Source organism: Athene noctua, chromosome 2 (genome assembly GCF_965140245.1).
Source record: "Athene noctua chromosome 2, bAthNoc1.hap1.1, whole genome shotgun sequence".
In the NCBI taxonomy this organism is placed as follows: Eukaryota; Metazoa; Chordata; class Aves; order Strigiformes; family Strigidae; genus Athene; species Athene noctua.
The window spans coordinates 77,746,346-77,772,697 of NC_134038.1; the positions used below are offsets into that span (position 1 = coordinate 77,746,346).

At 38.4% G+C, this 26,352-nt stretch overlaps 1 protein-coding gene across 1 annotated transcript; it reads right to left on the reverse strand.

Annotated features, from left to right (window-relative positions):
* Positions 1-263: 263 nt before the first annotated feature.
* Positions 264-26,237, reverse strand: NSUN2 (NOP2/Sun RNA methyltransferase 2). Its single transcript, XM_074899482.1, has 19 exons — positions 26,123-26,237; positions 25,896-26,053; positions 25,664-25,768; positions 25,435-25,540; positions 24,744-24,815; positions 22,238-22,322; positions 21,222-21,414; positions 20,737-20,811; positions 19,469-19,599; positions 16,852-16,925; positions 14,209-14,339; positions 13,503-13,599; positions 12,234-12,409; positions 11,604-11,696; positions 11,085-11,220; positions 9,449-9,529; positions 9,085-9,223; positions 8,200-8,239; positions 264-7,556 (listed from the first exon to the last, which is right to left on the reverse strand). Exons 1-19 carry the CDS (start codon positions 26,201-26,203, stop codon positions 7,151-7,153), a joined length of 2,379 nt encoding a protein of 792 aa, XP_074755583.1. The 5' UTR covers positions 26,204-26,237; the 3' UTR covers positions 264-7,150.
* Positions 26,238-26,352: the final 115 nt, after the last annotated feature.

The window sequence follows — 26,352 nt, forward strand, 5'->3', positions numbered from 1 at the left end:
TGCATTTAGGGGTACATATTTTAAGTCAGAAGAGAAGGTTATGTATCTTTGCATTAAAGATGATCCACGCATTAAATATGATGGTTTTTTAAATCATCATTCAAAATAATTTACATTGTCATAAGCAATGATTATTGAAAAATCTTTGCATTTAATTTTATTTTCTTTTGTATTCAAGAGAATTTTGCACAAAGTTGTATCTTCTTGTTCAGTAAATTGGTACATTTTGCACAGCTGCACAGATTTTTTTCTGTCATCAAGAAAAAAGCAATTTGAAAAATCAGAATATGAAAATGAAATTACGAGGCACAAAAAAATCACATAGAATATTCCAGAATAAATGCAGCAGCATAAAATTCTTGAAATTTAAACCAGTCATGAGGTAGCCAGGTGTTGGAGGGTAGTGATTATTCCCCACTACTTGTTGCTTGTGAGGCTGTATCTGAAGTACTTACTGTGTCCAGTGTAGGTCTCCCATTAGAAGATCTGCCAACAAACTGGAGAAGCCCACCAGTAAAGGCCCACCAAGATGGGTAGGAGGCTGCAGTGTATGATGAATGAGGAGGGGAGGAGAGCACTGGGCTCGTGTACCCTAGAGAAGATTGTTAAGGGGGTTTCGGCTGCACTCTCCAGCGCTTTAAGAGGTGGTTTCAGACAAGATGGAGGCAAACTTTTCTCAAGGGGGCACAGTGATAGGACAACAGGCAACAGGCCAAAGTTGCAGCAGGGAAAACTCCAACTGCACATATGGAAAAAATTCTTCCCCACAGAATGGTTAAGGATTAGAAGAGCTCGTCCAGAGAGGTGGTGCAAGTGTCATCCTTAAAGATTTTCAAGACTGATCTGGACAAAACTCAGAGCAAACTGAGTTTGCAAGCAAACCTTGCAGGTAGCCCTACTCTGACTAGGGGTTTGGACTAGGTGACCTCCAGACACCCCTTCTGACCTAAATCCTTATGTTTCTGTGATCAGAAAAACTCTCAGTGACTGACTCCTCACGTGCTGTCCTCAGCTGCTGTCTGTAGCCAGCCTTCATCTGCAAGCTCAGACAGGTTCACCTCTCCATGGTACATGGAACCTACAAGGCTGCCTAATTGAACATACAATTCCTGTAACATTTCAAAATTAAGCTGCTGAGAACCATCCTTCAGCGAGGTCACCCTGAATCATTTAAGTTAACCACCACCTGGCTTTACATCCTATATATATGCATCCAGCACCATGGGTGTTAATGAGCCATTTCTGTTCTGTCCTCCCTTCTCCCCCTTCTGCCTTTTTCTTTGGGTGAAAAAACTAATCATATGCTGATACATTAGGAAGTGAGTTTCAAAAAAAGTTTAATTTCAGTTTTAATGATGCTGGTTGTCATTACATTTGTATTTCTTATTGGGAGATGCTACCATGTTATAACAGCATTAGGTTCACAATGCTGTCTCCTAGTGTGCAGGACCTGGAATTTCATTCCCCGGGATAATTTGCATTTGTAAAAATTCAGACAATGAAGGATGAAGAGTTGAAAATGCAAAGTTTTTCACCGGGTAAAATAGCTTTAAAAATCCACTTGCAACATCTGAAACAGACGTTTTCAGTATTTCAGGCTCTCTCCCCAACTCCCTCTTCACCGCCCTAGATTGTCAGCTGAAGACAGGAGCAGACAGCTGGACAGTGTACCAGACTGACAGCTGGCCAGGGAGACATTCAGACCTACAAGGGCAAGAAATCCTGATAATATAATGTTCAGGATATCACCTTGTTGTACAAGATGGTGAATTTGAAGCCCAAGAAGCCACAGGAGATGAGTTCTGGGGGCAGTTCTTAAAAGTCTCTCAGAGATTTCTGGGTTGAGGAGCCCTGGAAAAGATTCAGGGGAGCCTGCCAGGAGTCTGACTGCTGTGTTCCTAAGGGCACTTTTTTTTCCCTCTAGTAAGCTGGTATTTTCCATATGAAAAGCATTCTATGACAGTATTTTGTGGACAGATACTTATATTTTAAAAATTTTAAAACTCTCTTTGGTGCTTGGTCATCCTGCTCATCAGCATTTTGATGTGAAATTCCTCTCCTATGACCTTGTCATAATGAAACTAGCTCAGGATCCCTTCAGAGCTGCCAAGGATCTGCAGACTTCCAGAAAACTACTCTGGGCAGGATACAATTCAACAAGTAGCTATTGGTTTAGGTCCAGCTACAAAGAGCTGCAGAAGGACCTTACAAGACTGAGCAACTGGGTGATAAAACAGCAAATGAAACTCAAGAGAGATAAAAGTGATTTATGAGGAGAAAAATAATGCTAACATCACATGTAAACCAACAGGTTCTCAATTGCTGCTCAAGACATAATATTGAGGTTATAACAGGCAATTCCACTGAAATATCAGCTTGGTATTCAGTAGCATTAAAAAACACCAACCAGAAAACTGGAGGACAGAACAGAGGGCACACACTTGCACAAACGCCACATCCTAAGCATCATGTGCAGTTCAGGTTCCCCCACCTGGAAAATTATGTAAAAACTGCAAAAAGACCAAAACATTTGATAAAGATGATGAAAAGTTTGGAGTAGTCTCCATACAGGGAACAAACAAGTAAGCTAGGACTCTTCAGCTTGGAAAAAAGGAATAAGGGATATGACGACAGTAAAATCACAAGTGTCCTGAAGAAACTAGTCAGCCATCAGCTGCTGATTTTCTCTTCCAGTGCAAGAAGTGGGGATCATCTAACAAAGCTATTAGGAGCCTAAATAACCAAAAGGGGTAATACTTCAACAACAGGTAAGATCTCAGGGCTCCCTGCCACAGGATAAGTGCTAAAAGTTCACATGGTCTCAGGGAGCAATTAGCAAATTAACAGAGGAGAAAAACACAAATGACCATTAAACCCAAACACAACATTTCTGGTCCAAGAAACCTCTGGAGTCGGGGAGAATATTCTGGGCAAGGATCACTGTACATTTGCCCTGTTCTTATATAAATTCTAAGAATTGTTTTGGTCACTGTTTGTATTGGTTTTCCCTTTAGGTAACAGGCAAAAGTCCATTGCTAACAGACCTGAAAGCCTTTGAGCTACGCAAAAAGAAGAGTGGGGAGGAGTTAATAATTTCAAGGGATCACAAATGGAAAACGGACATGGAAAATGCAAAGCATCAGAAATATAAACAGGTATAGAGGTGAGGCAGGAGCGCACAGGTATGTTCCCAAGGGATGGTTTGGCGACAGAGTGCCTGGAGTTACCCATCCTGCCAAAGCCATGCATCGGTAACTCACTTAAAGACAAAGGAAGGATTATAGGTAAATACCTATGTAGTCAACGGCCTGCTTAAATGTAGCTGAATAGAAATACCAAGTGCAGAAGTAAGAAACTTAAACCTTAACACAAGCAGCCAGACCATAAGGAGGAAAACAGATTTTAGTCAAAAAACAATACTCAGGTCTGTTTAAGAAACACAGAGCAACAAATTAAATAATAACTAAATACAACCTTGATATAAGGATCAGTGGCAGGCGTGGAAGACCCAGCCAGAGTGAGAGGTATGGACACCCTGTGACCAACACTGCACCTCGAGAGTACGCACAACACCGCGCTGCCCTCCGTCCCTTGGCAACGGGCTGCTGCCGGTGCTTGGGGTGGCGGCAAGGTGCCTCGCACCCCTGTGCTGGCCGCAGGTCCCCCCATGCCGCGTGCCGACTTGACTTTCCTGAAAGCCAGCTGCAAAGTGGAGCAGCAGAAACGTGGTGCTACGGGAGCGCCAGCCGACTTTATCAGGATGTTTGTTGGGAATAACAGAACTGCTGTTGTATCCGTGCTGCTTTGCTGGGGTTGTTTACAAGACTTGTCCTGGAGAGACAGCAGGGCAAGACCGTGTGCCGAGCTCAGCTCTGGCAGCGAGGCAGCACGAGCACACCGCCCCTTGTTTTCCGGGCTGGAGTTTTCCCACTTGAAATTATCTCCCTTCACTGCAGTCTCAGATCAGGGTTGTAACAGAAAGCTAAATTGCTTTCTTTTATTGCTAAGCCTAAATTTGAAGTTTACAGGCAGAAACTTTTCAAGGGATCTGTATACTTTGAGAAGTCTCACTGACTTTTAATGGGATTCAGACATTTAAGAAAAAAAACCCACCCCACCCCAGTGGCACCGGATTACGGTATATAAATTTTGCAGCAAACTGAAGTATGAAAGTTCTAACAAACTTCCAAAGCAATGACTAACATTAGGTAAATACTTAAGAAAAAGCTACAAAGGAATATCCCATGTGGTGTTTTCCCTCCTCTTCTTTCTAGGTTTTTCAGTCAACACATTATTTTCTGAAGGCTCCAGCAGCTTCTCCCGAGGGCATGCCTAAGCAGAGCATAAACAGACTTTTCATTTAGATGCAGGAATTTTTTTCCTATTTCACCTCTATCACATATAAACCCCCCCACCCAATGCAAATATCTACAGTCCTGTGTTTCTAAAAACCAGCAACATTAACTAGAGACATCTCAGAACATTTAATAGGAACTGCTTACATGGCTGGACTTTGTGAATTTCAAACCGAGTGATTTTTAAGACTTTCAGTTTTAAACTTAACACAATTGCACATCACTTCTCTTTCATCTTCCTTTGAAATTATTTGCACCAACCCACATTCAAAACCACCCAAGCAGAGGTTCAGCCGCCTGACCGTCAGAGCTGCAGTGGCACATAACTCAGAGACAGACAAACAAAACACACTCTGTTTCATCAGGCCCCCAGCCTGGGAAGCTAGGACAGTGTTTTCAGCCACTACCTAGAATTTTGGGCATCTTCCTTTTGACAATCAAGGCAAGAGTAACTGGGACAGAGCCACTGGTGACACCTGCAGCATTTAAAAAAAAAAAAAAAATCCCCAAACTGCAGTATCTGTGGGCTTTCTGACACAGAGTAAAAATGCTGATCAGCACAAGATCAGACTCCCAGTTTCTTGGCTGAAATCTCCCACTTGCACTTGATATGAAAAAAAACCTCCAAAAACCCATAGGCAAAGCAAAATTTCAAAGATAATGCATGAAAATGGGGCTACTCACAAGGATTTAAAATGATGCAGATGTGGGCTCTTATTCTATTACATGTCTGTTAAACCCAATTTCAGTCAGTTTATGATCCAAGAACCTACTTTTCTTTAGCTCCCAGATAAAAGCTTTCTACTCTCAGTCTGTCAGTAGTAAACTCAGTCCAAAAAAATGATCTGGAGTGTTCATTTGCTGTACAGTGAGCTTTTTGCCAATTTAATTGTCTGGATTGTCTGTATCAACAAGTATTCTTATCAGCTTAACTTGTCATAAACTTGTATTCTTAGCAGAGTCACTGACTGAAACGAAGCTTAAACTATTGCTCAGGGATATCAGTAGATAGAGTAACGGCAACCACAATCTGAAACAAATTCTGGTTTCTTCACAGAAGTTTTAACGACCTTCTGATAATTTATGGAGATCATCAGAGCATAAAAGATTAGATGGATTAAAATCAGCCATCTTCAGGGTTGAGTGCTGCAGACTGATGGTGATGAGGACTTAAAAGTGACACTGGTATTCCACCCTTCATTTCAAATGCCCAATATGTCAGAATAAATGCAAAGAACCAATGTTAAGTTTCATGCTTAAACTTACCAGCTGATATAATTTTTTTTCTCATGTACTTTAAGAGTTAAAAATTATACTTTCCCTACACCTCCATTCAAAAGGAAATTCTGCTATGCTGCTCTTCAGCCTAAGGAGCTGCTAAAAAAGCACCTGACCAATCACAGCCCCTGATTCAAAGAAACTCAAACCTTAGCAAAATACAAGGGCAAGAACTGATTTTTTTATTAACCTATTTTTCAGACTCTCAAGAGGAAAATGAGTCCTGTCAATGGTTCTTCACTGCAGAGACTAATATCTTATCAGAGGACATGGCACTATTTCACTTTTACATCTCTCCCTCAAGAATACTCTCTCTGATGAAGTAGTTCAAGGTCAGGCATCGGAAAATCTGTTGTAGCAAGGTACAGCAAATGGATCCAAGCCACATAAGGACTTCATCAGTAAAAATACGCATGGTAAAATTTAGCTTGACAAGCAACACAAGTATTTGCATCACCATGGTCCTAGTGGAGGCCAATACCTTGTACCACTGGTCACTTTCAGGTTAATTTGATACAAGTACAAAGAGTATTGCTGAAACTAAGCCACAAAGGATGGAATTTATAAGTTCCTGAGGTAGTCAACTATTTTTTTTTTAAAAAAACAGATTAAGTTAATTACCCTTTCAGACCCAAATAAATTTTTTTTAAACATCTACTAAGCAATAATATATATACCACCACACTTTTTTTAAATTATTGTTTCAGCTATAAAGAAGTATCTTGCAGACATTAGAGATTACTCCCACTTGAAGAAATGACAGAGAAACAGATAACCACAGTAGATTAGAGGGACAGTCACAGACTCTTAAAAAGGCGTATTTCAAGATAGGAGTTTGAGGCATGCTCGGCATACCTGAAGATCTAGTTAATGACAATTACTAGCTGTGCCTGTCAAGCAATTCATCACTGAAGAAGAATCTCAGACATCATTCTCTGGCAAAATGCATTCTGCATTGTTGATTTTTTTCCAGGATGCTGTGCATGGTTTTATTTTGAATAAATGTTAACCACATTGTTATTAAGATATCCTGTATGTGCATTTGTATGGATAGCTGAACTGATTCCCTTATCCATTAAAGAAGCTGTGTAAGTAGTAATCAGATTAGGTGGTAGGTGGGGTAAGCAATCTTAAGAGAAAAAAAATGTTTTTCTAGAACTTACAGGCTTTGGAATGAAATGCCAGTTTTTTCTTCTGAAGGAATTCTTGACCAGTTACACAGTCAGTTCATTTGAACATACCACTATTCCATTTCAAATATGAGCTTTAGATTTTACTGGTGCATGGTCCATTGCCAGCAACAGACACACAAACCCACCAGCAATACAGAGCTTAAAGTGGTAAAAAGACGACACATCTGAAGAGAAATCTCTTTATAGTTTTCACTTAAAAAATAAAATAGGTGAAGCTTTAAGAACATCCCATTCCAACCGAAATGTTAAAATACACTTCCATGATAAAAGCAAAAGTCTGGATGTGAGTCTCGTGGAAGCTGCCAAGTTAATAGAGAAAGAAGCCTAAGCTTTCACATTACTCGTATCTATGTCTTTGCTTTCCTGGCTTACATGATTGTTGGCATTTTTACTAGATTGATCTAAATCCTCCATTTTATTTTCCACTTCCATAGCACTGCTTTCCACAGGACTGTGGGAAGATTCTTCACCTGTTTCTGCTTCCATTTTTGTGACTAAATCATGTTCTTTATCTTCCACATCCATTCCCTCCTCTGTTTGTGCCAGCCTATGTTGAACTTCTTCCTCTGTTTTACTTTCCGATTCCTCCTCTTTCCTCTTTGCTTTGAACACTTCAACTCCCATCATCCTCAGGTAATGAAGTCTCTCATTCTTGGGCACAAAGGCACGGAGTGATGTCTTTCCTTGCCAACCACACAGCACTATGGGACACTGAAGATCATCAGGTTTTCTACAAACAAGCAGTTACATTCAGTAAACTCTGAGAAAGTTAATCTTCAAAACTTAATTTTATAGCCATACCCTGATAAGTAAGTGCACAGTCTTTAGTAGTGAATGTATTTTATAACTATTCATAGAAGATGCAAGTACTTTGGTCTTTACTTTAGTATTTAAACAGGTACCCGTTTGTCTACAAGTACGCAAGCAAAAAAAATAAAGCTTAATGCTATGAAATTTCTGCAACAGCCACAATAATTTTCTGGCTCTGGTTTCAAAACTAATATAAGCAACAGTGAGATGAAAGTTTACATTTCAAAAGTTCTCAAGAACTTGGTCAACAAAAATGAAAAGTTTAACTATTTCTATTCCAAACACTGGATTCATGGGTAAAGTAAACAAAAATGTCACATGCAATGAATGATACTGTGGACCTCTGGCAGAACTACTAGCTCTCCTTTATAAAGCTCAATCCTACAATTGTTTTAAGAATACAAAGGTAAGGTAACTTCTTTCCCTGTTATATTCTTTGTATCCTATCTGGCTTTACTGTTAACCTCACTGCATCTCTGTGCCTCCACTTCTGGTTTTGTTGACTGAAAATAAATTCTCTAAGTTTTAAAACTGTGTAAATGAAAGACAACATATCTACTTACTCAGGGTCTGGGTCGTACTTCAGAACTATACTTCCCATTGCTACAGGGAAGGGGAGTGGGAGAACAAAACCAAAAAGCAGATGTGTTACTTGGTACAATGTTAAAATGACTGCAATTTGAAAAAGTTCAAGAAAACAAATTTTTGGACAGCCACACAGCATAAGCTAGTTAGCAGTTATCTACATCAGTACAGTAAACTATAGACAATATCAGGTTGGGGGGGTTTTGTTTGTTTGTGGTTTTGTTTTGTTTTTCCCAGAGCAAAGTATTTATATAGTTGCAAAAGCAACTGCCAACCCTGCTCTCTCCCAAACCCCAAACAAACAAATTAAAACACAAAACCACACAGTGGATTAATTCATTCAGTGAATCTATCAAAGAACTTCTACTTAAGACCAAAAACCAGTCTTCATTTCTTTAAACATCCAGCACAAAGGAAAAAAAAAGTTTAATCTCAGTAGACATTGCTCCCCATATTTAAGAAAATCAAATCTGAATAACTGTATCTGATATGTAAAATAATGACAAACAACTGCAGATGACAAACAGTTTCAGCTGGAGCACTAACAGATATAAAGATCCATAGCATTTATAAACTCTTTGTTCATCAGATATTTTAAATGCTGCCTCACTGCACTGCTTCACAGAAATGAGAAGTTTGGCAACTCTTCTGTTCTCTGGAGTTCATAAACCTTAAAGGCTGTGATCAGAAAGTAGTACAGTTTCTAGTAGCACACTGTTTTTTCAGTAATACTTACTCTGTTAATAAGTACATTTAAGATAAAGACTCTGACTAAATGTAACAAACACAGTTCATAAGACATGATTGTCACAGTCGTCTGCATACTTTGTAATAATCATCATAGCGTAAATGAGAAGGCTTACCCATGTCTTTGACTTTCTTCTGTGTTTCACTGCTAAATTTACTTAAGAATGGATTTTCCTGCGTTAGCAGAATTTTAACATCTTCTATGCAGACATTTATAATCCTTGCATGAATGAATGGATACAGAGTATAAATGCCCTGTTTAATAAATAAATATAATTATTTCAAAATGCAATCTCTACTTTTTGAAGTAAAAATGTTAAAAACAGTATGTCCTTTAGCTAATACCAGGAAAACAATTTTCAGGCTTTAAACATACTGAAAACGCAAATTGTCATTAATCTGACAAAGTTAATGCCAGCTGTTCTGTTGACTTTAGAGAAAACTAGTGTCTCCTTTAAAAATATGATGCTGTGTAATTACCTCTTGTGCTAATCTGAATGCACATCCAAACTGTTCACCATCACTGTTGCGAGACCAGACTTTTATCCCTGTGTTAATAACCTGCAAACAGCAAAGCCAATAAGCATCATTAAGGAGTATAAATTCTAAATAACCACTCTCAACTTTGGTTTTCCTCAACTGTTTGACTAAGAGGAGGAAGAAGGGATAATTGTGCCATAATGTTTGTTCCTCTGCACTGGACACTGAATTAAACTTGTGTGAAAATTCATTCAAGGGAAAAAAGCAATTCCCACTATCAAAACATAGTTCTCTCTCAACACAGACACCTTTTATTCCTTTCCATGTTGAAAACAGAACACTGCGAGGAAGTGGCAGTCTTAAAGTGAGGGCAATGAACTATTAAGATCTAATTTTAATTTTAGTTTGAATAAGAATTTTCATGGTGATTCTGAGAAAGACAATCAAGGATGGGATTTTAAAAATGCACAGGTGCTTAGTATTAGGACTCTGGACACTATATCCTTTGTGGTACCCGAAGTCTCCCTGCCTAATATAACACATAAGTTTCTTAAAATTTTGTCAATTACGTAGCCATTTCCTGGATGTGGGATAAAAGGATAATTATTTATTCATCTCAAAGATCTGTTGCAAAGATATAGTGAATATCCTTGGAAATTTTCAAGATTTGACTGGGCAAGGCCCCAAACTGTATCTGATCTAGCTTTGAAGTTAGCTCTGCTTGGGGCAGGAGGGCAGCTGGACTAGATGTCCTCATTTGAACTTAAAATTATTCAATGAATTTTAAGATAAATCTTTAGCATTTACAAGGCATTTTCCATAGGGAGTCATATAAACAAAAATAAATAATTTCTGTGTAATTCACAAAAACTACTTTTTATCCCATTATCATTCAATTTAACAAAATTTAACAAAATTTTTCAAAATGTTCAGTTGAAATTACTTTGAGTCAATATCTCCAAATAACACAGCCAGATGAATAATTCAGCTGAAGTTATCTGTTATTTTTGGCAGGCTTTTGAAGCTGTTAATAATACTTTTATAATTAAGGGGCTCATAAATACAACGGTGTCAATGTAAACTTGTGAAGGTACCTCAAGACCACATAAAAATGCTGGTACACAGAGAGCAGTTATATATTCCCTTCCTCTCCTTTCAAATTCCCTTCCATCTGCCAAAAAACATACAGATTTTAATTTTGGGGACTGTTATTTACCTCTCAGAGACAACTCCTCATGCCTTTAACAGAGAAGTTATAGAAAGGAACTGCAACAGGGGAGGTTCAGACTGGACACGAGGAAAAAATTTTTCACAGAAAGAGTGGTCAGTGGAATAGGCTGCCCAGGGAGGTGGTGGAGTCACCACCCCTGGATGTGTTTAAGGGTTGTTTGGATGAGATGTTGGGGGATATGGTGCAGGGGAGAACTTTGTAGAGTAGGGCTGATGGTTGGACTCGATGATCCCAAGGGTCTTTTCCAACCTGAATGATTCTGTGATAACGTTCATTCAGACTAAAAACAAAAAGACCTATCAGAGGGCTAACCCTCTATATAATCAATAAGCTTGTCAAAGTTCAAGAAGATATCCACTGATGCTTCTGACCTCTGCTTTGAAAACCTGAAGAGATGAATCGTACCTTCATCTTCTCACTGTTGTTCAGAAGCACATTCCTTAGCTCCTTAGAAACCATGTACAGCTGTCTCTTCTTTCCTTCTTGAGTTCGAGTTAGTAAATTCATCTTGGGAAATGATGGGTCCAATGCATAGAACTTCCTGTGGCAATAATACTTGTTTTGATTAACTGAACAATGAAATTACGTACTTAAAATGCATGGATCAGCCCATTCCCTTGAGTTATCTCTGCAGCACTTAACGCTTTGGCTCCAAAACACACAGATCAGACTAAAATACATGACAGCAGAAAAGACAAGCTGTCACAGACACTAAGATACACTCAAAAATTTCCAGTGCAAACTATAGTTGGCTATTTTCATTGAAGGAGAGTTTAAGTGTTGATGAGAGGGACACCTGATGCAAAGTTAGGGAAAACATTTTATGTATGACTAAATAGACCCATCTTTTGTGATGAACTGAACTATTAATATTCCTAAACCACTATGAATCTTACTGCCAAAACAGAAACATTTTTTTCTTACTGGATAGGAAGGAACAATGGATCATCTTCAGGGAGAAATACAAAAGGGTCTTCTTTAAAACCGAACAACTTCATTTTTTTAGATGGTGGTGGTCTAAACAGAAAATACCATTGTGTTGTCAATTTTAGTAAAAGTACTAGGTTTAAAATCAGTACATTCAGTTCATTTAGTCAACGCTTGCCTTATGGTAATGATAGTACGCCAAACAGAATACTGACATTCTCCTGTGCTTCGCTAAGACAACACTACCCACAACTTAACTTCCTAGAATGAGGAAGTGAAAGCAGTGCTTGAAAACAGAAACCACAAAAACAAGTAAACAGAGATTTCTGAGGGAGTAATTGCGAAGACAGTAAAGATCTTCCAAAGGTTAACTTCTTAAAGTAGTTTTTTTCCTTAACAGACAAGAAAAGAGTTTTTCCTTAACAGACTTATCAATGCTAATAAGAAAAGTGGTTATCTTCCTAACTTGCTGAAATACAGACAGGTAATGTGGAAATGTAGGACAACTGAGCAAATTCATTAATTCTTCTTGTTTGACTTCTAAATGAGTCCAGTAACAGAAGAACTATAAAATACTCAGCAATTATAAAACTGTCATAGGATAAACATTTAGATATGGTCTCTTACCCACATACTCCTTCCTTCTTGCTTTGCTCAGTGTCTGAATTCTGTAATTCTTGCATTTTCTTAGACTCTTCATTTTCAGCAACTGTTGGTTCTTCAGTAATACATTCAGAACCATTATCTGAATTAGCTGCTGTCACTTCAGTATCTCCTGTTCTTTGTGGTAATTTCTGATGAACCTATTTCAAATTGTAGTATTTTCAACAAAGCAAAAGTAGTATCTAAGTTGTAACAAAAAGTACCTACGTTTTCTCTCTGCATGTGCTTAATTTGTATTAATTTGTATGCAAGTGCTTAAACAGATCCATTTAGGGAGTTAATCTGATTACTAAACCAAGATACCATTATAAATTGCATTTTCCTCTAGTACTGATCTGGACAATTTCCTAGCAAATATCCAAGAAAGACGTTTTGTACCATTTACAAAATCATATTCAAGCACTCACAGATTATTTTAAGTCAGGATCTGCTGCTTTCCTCCTAGCACTCGAAGTGACACACACATCCTGCTGCTGCATGCTTTCTGTAAGAGTGCTACAACATCAAACTTAGAACACCATAAACTATTTGGATGGTGCTTGCTTCTGAATAAAAATGCTTTCTCCTTACTGCCAAGATACATTTTACTCATAATGTGTTCTAATGAAGTAAATCAAATAAATGAAAACAGCTAAAAGGGATTCACAGACGTTTCTCTCAAAGATATGAACAATCTAACAGATCAAATAAACCAATTTAAAATCCTGTTGACAGGATTGTAACAAATGGATTAAAGCCAGACAGCTGAAGCTGATGGTGCTCCTAACAGTTCTACATCCATTGCCCCTGCTGCTGATCTGCTGGACTAATCTGCTAGTGACTCACTCCTGAGCAACCAGCCACAGAGTAAGATAAACTGAAATCAGAATTGGCTTACATACAACAGCAAAGCCTTCAGCAGAGGGACCACTCACAGCTGAAGGAAATGACAGGTTTAGCTACCCAATCTAATCCAATTCTGTAATTCTTTCAAAGCCTTAATTTTAGGTTCAAGTTTTATCTTGCTTACTATGATTTCAAAATCCTCACCTCTCTTTTTCCTTCCATTTTAAAAGGATTTTTTTTTTTTTTTTTAAATTTCTTAAGGAGTTTAGGAATTGATTTTTAACTGACACACCAAACTATAACTGAGGGGCAAGACAGTTCTAGTATGCTTTTTATTATCTAAGCTTTCAAAAAAATTCCAGAAATCTTTTAAAAGAACTAAAATGTTAACTTTTAATAAGATGTTACCTTAGGCTGGCGTTTATTCCATGGCATTGGAGATTTTTTTATTAACACAGCCACAAAGAAGCCTCCTGTGTTCTGGTGATGTGGCAATATCCTAAGACTAGAAGGGGAGGGGGAAAAAATGTTGCAGAGTATTCATCTTCAACATTCAGGCTCTCACAAAGTAAGAGAAGTGTCACATTTATATTTGCTTTCAGTGTAAACTAAGTATTCCTAGTAGGACTGTGCAGATTTAATTTATCAAGCTAGAAACAGGATCTAAAATAGAGCATTCTGGCAAAGTAACTTGCATCAGTGCAACGCATTCACTTCACCATTCAAATCTGAGCTTTAATGACTCATTTCTAAACTCTATTTTTAGAATAGCTATGGAGAGTCTTTTATAACAAATAAGTTACACTGTTAAAATGTTGAAGTTTTACATACTTTTCCAGTAATTTTGGCTATGCATCTCTATTGGATGCAAAGAATCTGACCACTTTGTGTGAGTACTTATTCCTTGTAAGCAGCTTCCAATAATTTCTCTCAGTTCACTGGAATTTAAATATTGTGTACTGCTATTACATATGAAGCAATCAAAGTATCCTCAGACCTATACAACCACAGGTCCATACTCCAACACATTCCTAATCTGACCTAATTATTATTTGCCTACCATCATGCAAGGTAACAATTAACACCTCATAAAGTCTACTTTGGGAAAATTTACCAACGCTCTAGATTCATTGCCTGTAGCTTCTCTTCATCTTTTACTGGAAACATAGTGGGACGTATTTGCGCTTGTCTATTTGAAGGCACATCTTTCCAGTCTTCAAACCACTGTCCATCTTTCAGCATTACCTTCAAAGGAGTAAATATAAATACTGTGAAGAATATAGGCCACGATCTTACAAGTTTTAATTAATATACTTTCAAACCAAGGTTCAGAGGCAAAAAAGAGGTTATTTTCTGGTACAGTAATTAAGTTTTTTAAAGTGTATTGTTCCTTTGTGCATTCCATGTGCACTTATGTGTAGGAGATTCTTGCCAGCTTTACCTCTTTGCTCCATTTTGTATGCTTCAAAAAGTGTGCAGGCAAGTAAAGACTACTGCAGAATCAAGTGCAGTGATTTCTGGTAACCTGACAGAACATATAGATCACCAAAATCCAAAGGAAGGACAATGGTGGAATATGTAAGAATTAGTAAGCCATCAGATTTAGGATACACTACTTTTTCTCCATGAGACTGCCTGTGAAACACTCTGCTATCGGCAGCTCCCAAGCAGCATGTACAGGAAAAGGGATACTGCAGTCTAATAGAGATCAGAAATGAGGAATCCCAATTTCATTACATAAGACACAAGAGTGCAACACAACAGCTTGGTAAGTGTAGAGCCCCATGACACAGGTGTACATAGGTCACAGAGATGTTTTCAAGGAAAGTTACTGAACAATATCCTCATGGATTTTCCAGTGTCTGTCTTTATCCAGGACCGAGAACACATCTATAAATCCACTCTAAGATACTGTGTGGACATAGTATCTCCTCATTCTGACAAAGGGTCAAAGCTTTTGATAGACTCTTAAGATACAAGCAGAAGGTCAGAGCCACAACTCTTGTAGCAAGGCATTCTGAATGCTCTTTAAGCAAGAATACCAAAGTGGAAAAGAAAAAACCAACCCAAACAGGAAAAATTTGGCTTCAGAGCTCTAGACGTTTGGATCTGTACTAGACGCTAGGGCAGTAAGAAAACACATCTGAGGATGCATGGGGCAAATGCATAAAATGAATGGCTGAATTGAAGGCCCATTTTTGCTGTTAAAGCAACAAAATAGAGGAAGTCACAGCAATGGTAACCTCGGGACTGGCAAGTATGATGAAGTGTTTTCATACATCTCACTGTGACTGACTTGAAGGTTTAAGTGTTCTACTGGAAACCAAAATGTAAGATTTATCTAGATTACAACTTCACTAAAAATGTTAGAATGTTCAGTTTTGGTTTACCAGCCTAAACACACAGTGTGTCTTGTAGAATGACAAAGCATCAAAGAACATGCTGAAACTTTTCTCTACTGCACATTTCACTAGCCTCTTGTTACAGTAGAATGAAGACTAGAAGTGTTGCAGAAGTAGATTACCAGATCTGGAGTTAGAAAGGTCTCTTCCTTCAAGGCTCTGAAATAATTCACCAGATTTCACACACTGTCTAGTTTAAGGAGAGAGTACTGAATGCTATTTCTAACACCTAAGCGTCCCTTGAACAAAACTTTATTTTCATTTGCTGTTCCCAGAGATTTACTGATGCTCAGGAATATTCAATGTAATCACTAAGTTGCAGAGTTCCCACTGAACAGACGTTTCACCAGCAAACAAAAGATTACACCAAGTAAAAACAGCACCCAAGCAAATGAATACATTCAATGACAAGCTAGCCAATGAGGCTTGAAAAATATACAGTAGCATCAACTAAGGGCTGAAGAAAGTCTTCCAAACTTTCAACAGATTTTATTAGCCTACTTTTTAAAATATCCATTAGTGAGATTTATGTTTCAACTGCAAACACAGAAATAAATGTTATAGGGAATACAATATACTCTTAGTTATCTTTATATATCTGTATATACTTGGTAGCTTTACACAGTAGAAAAAAACCCATAAAATTAGGATCATAGACCTGTAGACCGCCATTACAAGAGCCTAGTGAAATGGTGAGAGAAGACAGAACAACCAATGATGTTAAAAAGGCACACACTCATAACTGAAATTTAATCAGAACTTCTTTTTCTACTATCAGGATGGCCTTCTACTCTTCACAGGAAGCTGAAGAAGCTTTGGGGGGGTTTTGTCCTCCTTACTAGTCTGTTTCCTGAAATGAAATCACATAAGGAACAAAAATACAGGATTCTACTAATATTTTAGGATTACTCACATCACTGCAGCCTTTATAACCTATTTGCAGAAGGAGGTTTTACTTCCAAATGATTCAAATAGACCAGCTAAAGAACTGTAGAATCTAACACAGACTGTAAAGACAGAGGAGGAGAAATAGCTCAAAAATTGGCTGAAATTATGTTGCCATCTACAGGCCACATGCACACAACAGAAAGGGAATTATATTAACAAAGTATAGGAAAAAGAGCAAAGAAAACTAGAGGAAAAAGAGGACAGCAGATGAGGAGACAAGAATTTACTATTAGAAAGATTTTTTTAGCCCTCTCCCCTACAATGCTATATTTTCTAAAACTCTAAAGAGGAAATCCCTACCAGTACCTCAGCTCAGTCTAACGTTTTGAAATGTTACACTTCAAAATTTCCCTAATTTAACACTCTACTGCAGACCAAGAACTTCACAGAAATATCAGGTTAAGTACCTTCCATTTTGTAATTCCTGGCATCCTCTTCAAACCTGGTAACTCAGAAGACACATCAGCAAGTTCTAAGGCACCTGAAATCCCAAGAATATAAAGAGTCTTGAAAACAGAGTCTGAGAGTTGTATTCCTAATTAACTTTTATAAAAATAGTTTTCCTTCAAGTTTTAAGACCACTGCTTTTAAAACTTTCAAGGAAAAAAATGTTACAAAATTACTACCATGTAAATTAACAAGAAAGATGGTAAGGACTGTTGGTAATAGCTACTGAAGTGTGCAACCTATAAATTAACCAAAATATAACGGTTAGATACTTTTTGTAGCAGCTACAAAAAGGAACGCTCTACAATCTGTATCATTAAATACCAGTGTTCCAGACAATGCAGTCATAGAAGTTTTTATTCTCACTTACTTAGTATTTGGAATTACTATGCTGATCAAGTATTTTCCAGAGAAATACTCTTTTGGGATGACTAAGCCTTTGAAAACGCTTGATATATTCTCATTTTGTGGACTTACAATTTTAATATATTCCAGTGGGAGAGGAAAAACAATTTACTGTTTTTTAAATTGAAAGGAAAATTCTAAACTGTTTAACAGTAAGGTAAGTACTATTAACCTAACAGGACAAAAGGCTATGCCTAAAATATGACAGAATACTAAACATCTATAGAATAATTTAATCTACTGAATACAAACTTAAAGCTGCTCCAAATCCAGAAAGAATGATATAAAAAATTTACTGTTTAAATAGGTGATCTCTCTAAGAATAACCTTAAAATTTCTTTTTTGTGATTCTGAATATTTAAGTTAATAGTTTGGTAGGCTTTTCCTCATGTTGTGTGCAATTGGTCAACCTGTTCTACATGACTAACCATTTACTCTTACAGTGACTGTTTAAGCAAGTCTTTTAAATAAATGAAAAAAGTGACACATGAATTCAGAGACAAATTCCAAAATGACATTTCAAATCTGATTAAACTTGACATTTTGAATATTCCTGCCTACCTAAAGCATGACTTCAACTAATGCCTCAAGACTACAACACTGATCAGGCACTAAATAGTCCGTCAGAAGTGTTACAATTTCCAGTAGAGAAACACAATACAAAAGTGCCTTTCCCTTACTCCTTCAGCCCTAAGGGGAAAGCAATTTCTGATGTGCTCCACAAGTAGCAGTGTAACACAGTGCCAGGAACTAAGTTAACACCGAAGAACCAACAAACCTTCTAGACTGACCTGAACAAATTCCTGAGGTCCAATGTCCCTTGCAGACCACTGCACCACCTCACCCTTCTTTAGCTACACCTATGTTCAAGCCCCAAGGGTAACATTTGCTCACTGGGACACATCACACCCTACAAGTAAGCCTCAAAGTATCTCCACTGGGCAGAGACAAGATCTGAACGCCACAGTCAGTTAAGATCCTTACTTCCAAGTACTGAATTTGCCCCAGATGCTGCAAATGTTGGCCTCCGTTAACATCCATACTGCTTCATGCTCCCATCCAAACTAGTCCTTACTGCCTTCCAATCTTGTCATCGTTTAAACTTAACTCTGGCCTTCAATAAGGCAAGCATACTATAATTTGCTGGAAACATACCTATGTTGTTCTTTCACTCAGTCTGCCAAAGAAACCACCTCTAAATAAAAATGTCCTTTGAGTGGAAACTAAACAGTCAGTTCCTAATTATCTGCAGGCATTTTAGCTAAACTTCTGTTCCTGAGACAATGGCATTTTGCGCGTAATTTGGGGCCAGAATAGTGACTAGCACAAAGAAAAATGATACACAAACCAGGCTATTCTACTTCCAGAACCAGTTCAGCTCCAGGAGCAGTACAACTGCTTCTGCTCTGTACAAAGCTCAACTTAACAAAGTCTGTGGAACTTTTCATGCAAAATCCAATTAGATGTCTCCAAAGTTCAGGTTACTGACTCAGAAAAAACAGTGTCCATGACACCAGAAATTTGGGCTACTAAACCCTACTATAACAAACTGATGCAGTGCAGCTTCTCAGCTCATCTCAATATTTCCACCACTTGTTACTTCAGATGACGGAGGCTTAACAGCAACTTAAGCAAGCCTTCCTACACAAGTCAAAAAACCCCATGAGCTTAAAGACATTAAAATTCCAAGCACGTTAAAATATGGGTCGAAGGATACTACAGGTATCAGTGACTCCCACCTACTGGTGAACAATAACATTCTGCTAATTGCTGAAGTACACTCTGGGGTTTTTACTCCTATAGCATACAGCAGTAATGTCCCACACCACATTTTCCAAAGGAAATATGAATGTCAAACATGGATTTCAAGCAGTGGAATCCGTTAGCAGAAGCCACGTAACAAAGACTGAATTCCACTGATCTGTAGAAGTCTTTTGTGCATCATTAACACAACTCCTTCAGATTTTGTATTTGCACCTGATTTAGGCCCATTTAAGAAGACTGCTCATTATCAGCACCAATGAAATCCTACCCGTACCAGAAAATTGCTGCAGTTTTGCATACTAGGAGCACATACCTACACTAAGCTTATTACTAGTACTATCATAGACATACACTTTTTTGTGCTGAGAAAAAAAGGCTTTCCCACTCTGTCCAAGCTCGCATTCTCACCTTGACTCTTTTCCAGCAGAGATGCAATCACAGCTTCATTTTCAATAGGATTCAACGAACATGTAGAATATACCATCCTCCCACCTTCTGCCAGCTGTTCAACACCACGGGTTGCAATTCTTAACTGCAATCTAACAGAACAGTCTTGGTCTAGTTGGGTATCGTTCAGGAACCAGAAAGATTTGCCATGAAATTTCTTAAAGTTGAAGCTATACTGCAGACACATAACTCTCCATGGACTAAGCCAGCACTTACTAAGTTCCACAGCTGTCACCAGTACACAAATTAATATTAGTTTTAAACTAAGTCAGCTTCATGCAGTCTATACTGCAGACACACTTACAATTAAACCTATTAAAACAGCAATTAAGTCAAACATTAACACTACTGCACAATAACTTTTAATGTAACATTCTGTACTTTGTTCTTTCTAGTGCCCCATCAAGTGTAAAATAAAGTACTTAACACTAGAAAAATAACAGCCCAAAACTGATTACTCTTCTCAGAAATCTAGAGTTAAAACAAAGCACAATCTATTACAAATATTATGGACTACACAGATTAGCTAACAATGGCCTGCTGAGAAAAGTATCACTGAACCAGATCACCATCTTATACCCTACCTGCACACTTACAACTAAAATAAAATCTGTAATTATGAGTGAGTTACCAAACAATAACAAGTCACCACAGGTCAGCTGAGTCATGGTAACTGATGGCATCCTCAGCTTGTTACAAATGCACAGTAAAATCTTCTAAGCTTTTTCATCTGTGTTTAAATTGCTGCTTTTTAGCATGTGCCTGCACTAGGCTAAGTGCTCATTTGCCATCAGTTAACATAAATCAATCTCAGGTAGCTGAAAACGTTTATGTATGATCTCAAATATTTTTAAAGACTTTAAAACATTACTATTAAATTTTACAGGTTTCTGAGTTTTCCAACAGTATTTTACCTACCTAAATGCTAAGAATCCCAAACAAATTATTTTGTCCCTGTTTTATTAGCCATCTTGTCTAAATTAATTCAGTGAACATTAATATGTCAGATATTCATAAGAATACAAGCAATTTAGATTCACACACTCCTCGCATCTGAAACACTACACTCTCTCTGGATAGCACACACGCTCTTGATTTGAGATAAAAGTGGTTCTTCTTAGTCTCTGCTTTGTCATATATTAACATGTGAATGCATGCAGATGTTAAAGCTATGGGAAAAGGAGAAGACAGAAATGAAAGAAGTGCAGATTTGCAATAAGCAGTTTTACCCATGGAGCTGCAAACTGTTTTGTGTTGTCCATTTCTTCCATACATCAATGTTTTTCCTCATGGTTCCATCTCCACTACAACAGAGGTTGAACAGATTTGTATTATTTGTGGGTAAAAGTAATTTCACATCCAAGTAATTTATAGCAGTAAAAAAGTAATAGTCCCTCTCCCACGTTAACTAGTTCTCCAACACTGTACTGTTTGTTTCTATGATACATTATCTTTGCATTTCAGTATCCCAAGTGCGAGTTCAAAATTTGAAGCCCTTCAGCTAACCCAATCTTAAGTACCCATGGAACGAAAAAATTTCACCTTGATTTAGTATCCCCTTACCTAAGACAATTTAAGGCATTCACCTGTTTTGGAAGTTACTATAAAGCATAACTCACTAAGCCACTCAAAAAGTGTAACTCAGTAACACAAAAATTCTAGCACAGCACTTGTTGCAGTTAAATCTCTGTATTGAAAATCATCTGCAAGTTACCTGCAGGGGACGTCACATAAAATCCTGTCATAGAAGAGGACCTCTTTTCTTCCATCAACATCTATTTGTAGGTTAGGAATGCTGGAGGCATCATGATTTACCACCATGATGCATGGACTGTTTAATCTCTTAGCCTGATGAACCAGCAAATAGCAGCGCTTGTTGTCAACATCATTAGCAATAACAAAACCCTCTGGGAACATAAGATAGTGGAAAGATGCTTTACTATTCAACAGCTAAATAATTTTACATAGTTTATTGTTTTATCTTCAAAGTTGTGTAAAACTTTTACTAGAGATTTTTACTTAAAGGACAGCTTGTGAATAGAGGACCCCTTACTGAAAAGGTAACATCAAGTATGCTGAGGTTTAACTGATGTGTCAAATATAGTCTCAAGAGCTCTAGCTTCCATGCAGTTGCAACAAGACACAACCAATGGCACTTCAACTTTTCACTCGAAGTAAAGCCTTTGCAACAGAGAAAACCTCCACTGCTACCAAAGCAATCTCTGTACATCAGCAGAGTTCCAGTAGAACACAAAAAGAATCTACTTGCCCCAACTTCACAAATTCTATTTTCTGTGAGCGTCTAACTGAAACAAAAGATTCTTTTAATCTTAAAAAAAACCCAAAACAAAACTATCATATTATCATGACCATATTAATTCTAAAGCAGCCTAATCCAGTGTTTGCAGGATACTATTAAAACACAAGGGCTCATGGGCCATCATCTATTAAGTAATAAACCTGATTTACATACAAAAATTAAGCTCTAATCACATCTACTGTAGTCTGAACTGTGAGGACATACATATATATAACCCAGCTCTCTCCTTCAAGGCAAGGAAGCCCAGTTTCAAGGAAAAGGTGCGGTACTTCACATCTTGCATCACTCAACCACTTTGGAAATGAAATATTTAGTTAAATGCAGTTACTTATCTCTGATATTAAAAAAAATCTTCTACAAGAAAAAATGGAACTTCAAAGTCACAAATTTTGCAGTTTTTCCAGACTTACTGGGAAAAGGAACATTCATGTCCGCATGCAACATTTCAATGAGTTGTGCAGTCTTAGATCCAGGTGCAGCACACATATCTAGAATCTACAAACATCAGAGTTAAAAAAAAGCCCTACCTTGTATTATTTAAGTACTTAAGAAATCTACTATGTGTTCTTGTTTAAATTAAATAAATACAAGAGTTGAAAAAAAAAATTGAATGAGAAATCAGAATACAGATACAGAGAGGTGGCCCTTTTATCAGCTTACAACCAATTCTGACTGAAGTTAACTGGAACTTTACATATATCCACACAGTAAGGGCAAAGCTGCATTCAAGACCAAGCAGTGCTTCTCTTTTACTACCAGTAAATTAATTAGAGATTATCCGATTTTATAAAAATCAACTGCTCTCCCTCCCCACACATTTGCATTTTAAAGCAAAAATATCAGGGCAGCATAAACTGCTTGTTTCTATACCCTGGAAGAAGCACTTGGGAAGTATTTGAACTGCCCTCAGGCAGAACAGAACAGCACAGACACCAACACCTGATTTCTAGCGTATTTCTCCTGGTTCATCACAAACGTGACCTGTGATCAAGTCATCTGTAGGGTCACTTCCACAGCAAACCATTTGACAGCTAGAGTCTTTCCCTCTTGCCTAGTTACAGATTTTCAGAAACATATGACTATCTTCTGGGCCTTTAGCTCCAGCAAAAGTTAGTTGACATCATGCAACAGGATAGAAGATGGGGACAGATCTGCTCAGATCCTCATGCAAACTCCTGGCATGAACAAGAATAAACCAGAAGGCAGACCCCAGAGAAATGCAAAAAGCATTTCCTGAGAGCCCAGAGAGAGTGTGGTAAGCTCTGCCACGCAGCAGTAAAACACACTCAGTAAGACCGTGTCATATGTGCTGTTTAAAGTAATAGTTGTGACACTGCTGCTTTCTACTTACTTTTGTAGTTAATGCAAAAGATAATGAAGAATAAGCAAGCCTAAACATGCTCTAAAATTGTCCAGCAAACTGATGGTTGAGGAAAAATGAAACTGTAAAAAATAGAATAAAAATGAACACAAGTACAGAGGAGTTTGACAGTCATCAAGCTGATCCTTGTGTAAGATAGGAATCAGTGTGTAAGAAGTGAAGTAAGAACATTCTGGGTAAGCATGAAAAGCAACCTAGAGAGTACTAAGAACAGGGTACTAAGGACCATAAAAGGTCCTCAATGACAACAGCCAAGGCATCAATACAGCAACTATTTGCTGTCTTGTCACAAGAGAGAATAAAGAACCTATTCTGAGTCTGACTTACAAAAGTGAATTTGTGAAATCTCACATGCTTTTCTGAAAGGTTCTCACTGAAATACAGTCACTAAAGTTAAACATTCAACACAAAAAACGTATACTGCTAGCTTATCATATCCAATGTAAGGTGTGTGCAAAAATATTCTCACAATTTGTGTTTTACGTTGTCGAACACATTCACTAGCTGTTCAACTCCAGACAAAACTCAGAATGCACACGTGACACATTAGGACTGAATCTATCACTCAATTCATTATTCATTTAAGAGATGAGAAGACCCTGCCTCACATATAATAGCCATAACCCCATTGGGTTGCGGTGAGAACAGACGACAAACTAAAAAGTTATGTATGATAAGTAATGTGAATATAAAAACAGGTATGTACAAACAAGTCTTTAAAACATGTAAGTTAGAAGTATGAACAACTTAAAATTTTAAGATACAGCATGAAAATTTTAAGAAAGTGCACAACATGGCTGCTTGAGATAGCAAGGCACTTCTAACTAGCTCATTAACTTAACAGGTTAAGAGAATAATGCCACCTGACAGATTCATTCTGCCAACAAGCACGGAGTATGAAAACATCACTAAGGTCCGAAAAGGAAGTCTGCTCCCAGATATCTTCATTCCTACAATCTGCCATTAGAAAATACAAGAGGCATTCCTTAGACACCTCAGCTGAAGTTAGCAGCCTATACTCTAGCCACTATCAGCAGCATGTTTCAGCTTGCCCAAATTATTTCACCTAACAGATTTATAGAGCAGAAGTTTGCAACTTCTTCAAAATGCATAGAGTCGTGAAAACTACCTGGTAGAGAACATTATAATTTGGATTTGGAAAACTACCTCTGTTCACGGTGTGATGGATAGAGGAAGTTAAAAACAGTCATCTATCTTTAAAATATTTCATCTTTAAAATATGAATACGTACCTTAGATGCAGCTAAATACCTTTACACTTCGAAAGTTAATGCAACTACTTAAAACCTGTTTTTTACAGGGTATTACATATAGCTGAAAAAGCAGATGTTTTTCTGACACTGTATTTGTTATCTAAACACCGCTGTTTGCGTGTGGAAAGCATAAAACATATGAACACAAACCAGAATTCAGTGCAGATACCAGTGTATCAGCATTGACACAGCCACTGTAATTTGCACCTTAATCAAACTATCTTCCAGGAAAAAATTCTAGTACGCAGTATATTCTAGTTACCTTATGATGAGGGTTAACATTAAGCAGCAGAGGTGGGATCATACTAACAGCCTCCTGACGACTAATATTTCCCTTGAAAAAAAAAAAAAAAAAAATCAACAAAACCAATCTCCTTTTTATTCCACAAAAGAATGCATTTGTTTTGCAGTATTTTTTTAAAATGTCTATGTAGTAAAACGATAAAGCAACCAAAACCACACTGTTATAAATTTAGGATTAAGTTTTGTTAGCATTTAATAAAAAAACCCCAAACAACCCAGTATTTCATCCAATTGAAATTTTTGATAATTGCATATTTACTCCAATGTTGTTAATTCTATGGATGTAGTTTCTGCTCAAATGAGATGAGAAACTGACAACCAAATGAGAAACATCCATCACTAAAGGTAAGTCTTGCTACGTGCACACACAATTTTTACTAGATTTAAACATCTGTTTTACAACAGTAATTATTTTACAGGGACTTATTTTCACATTCGCAAAAAAAAAAAAATTGCTATTTAGTTTAGGAGAAACATTTACAACTGCAGTTATGTGCCAGAGTCACGGGATGAATCACTGTCAACAGTAACATAAAATCCAGATTGTTCTGAGCTACTCAACTTCTAAGAGAAAAGGTACAGTCTCAGTTTCTCATAATGCACTGCTCAGGATATGAAAGGAAAAAACCCAAGACCTATCCAAAACTTACACATTCTGTCTCGCTAACCAAAAACTGATGAAACTTTTCCAGTTGTGGAGACTTGCGCAAGATTTTTCTACTCAAGTTAGTGTGCCAGGCTAACTCTTCTGGATACCTAGGGGTGGAAAAAAAGAGATAGAAAAAGGGCAGTGGCAACAGAAAGAAAGAAAGAAACCAACTCGCTGGGCTCGATATCAGCAATACGCAGGGTGCCTTATTTCGCTTCCAGCTCACTTACCAGCTCAGCGACTGCGGCATTTCTACTTTTTGGCCATCTACCTCCAGGTCCTGCAGCTCTCTGAAGTACTTTTCCTTTAAGCAGTGGAGAATCTCTTTGGCGTGGCTGCACAGGAGAGAGACCCTCAGATGACGACACACCTTCCCCAGGCAACAAATCGCCTCCGCCGTAAAAACGGCGGCTATTTGCGGGCCCGGGCCCGGGCCCGCCCCGCTCGCCCCGGGGCCCCTACCTTCGGTAGCCGGTGATGCGCAGCGTGGCGGGCAGCGGCTCCCTCAGCGCCGCCATGAAGTCGCCCCACTCGCCGGCGGGCACGATGCCCAGCTCCCGGTAGTACCGCTCGAACAACTCGTTCTCCTTCACGATCTCGGGGTAGCCGCCGGCCCAGCCCTGAAACACGCCATCACCGTCAGCCCTGTGGCCCTACCGCTCCGCTCCCCAGTCCGGCCCGGCCCTCACCGCTTGGTCCCCGCCGCCGCCGTCCCCGCCGCGCTCCTGCCGCTGCTGCTGCCGCCTGCGGTCGCGCGCCCGGCGGCCCATGGCGGCCAGGCGCCGGCCGAGCCCCGCCACGCGCCCCGCCACGCGCCCCGCCACGCGCCCCGCCGTCGGGCCAAACGCTCCCGTCCCGGGGAACCGCGGGGCCAAGCACCGGCCCCACCGCGTGCTCTCGGAGCGACGCGCATGCGCGG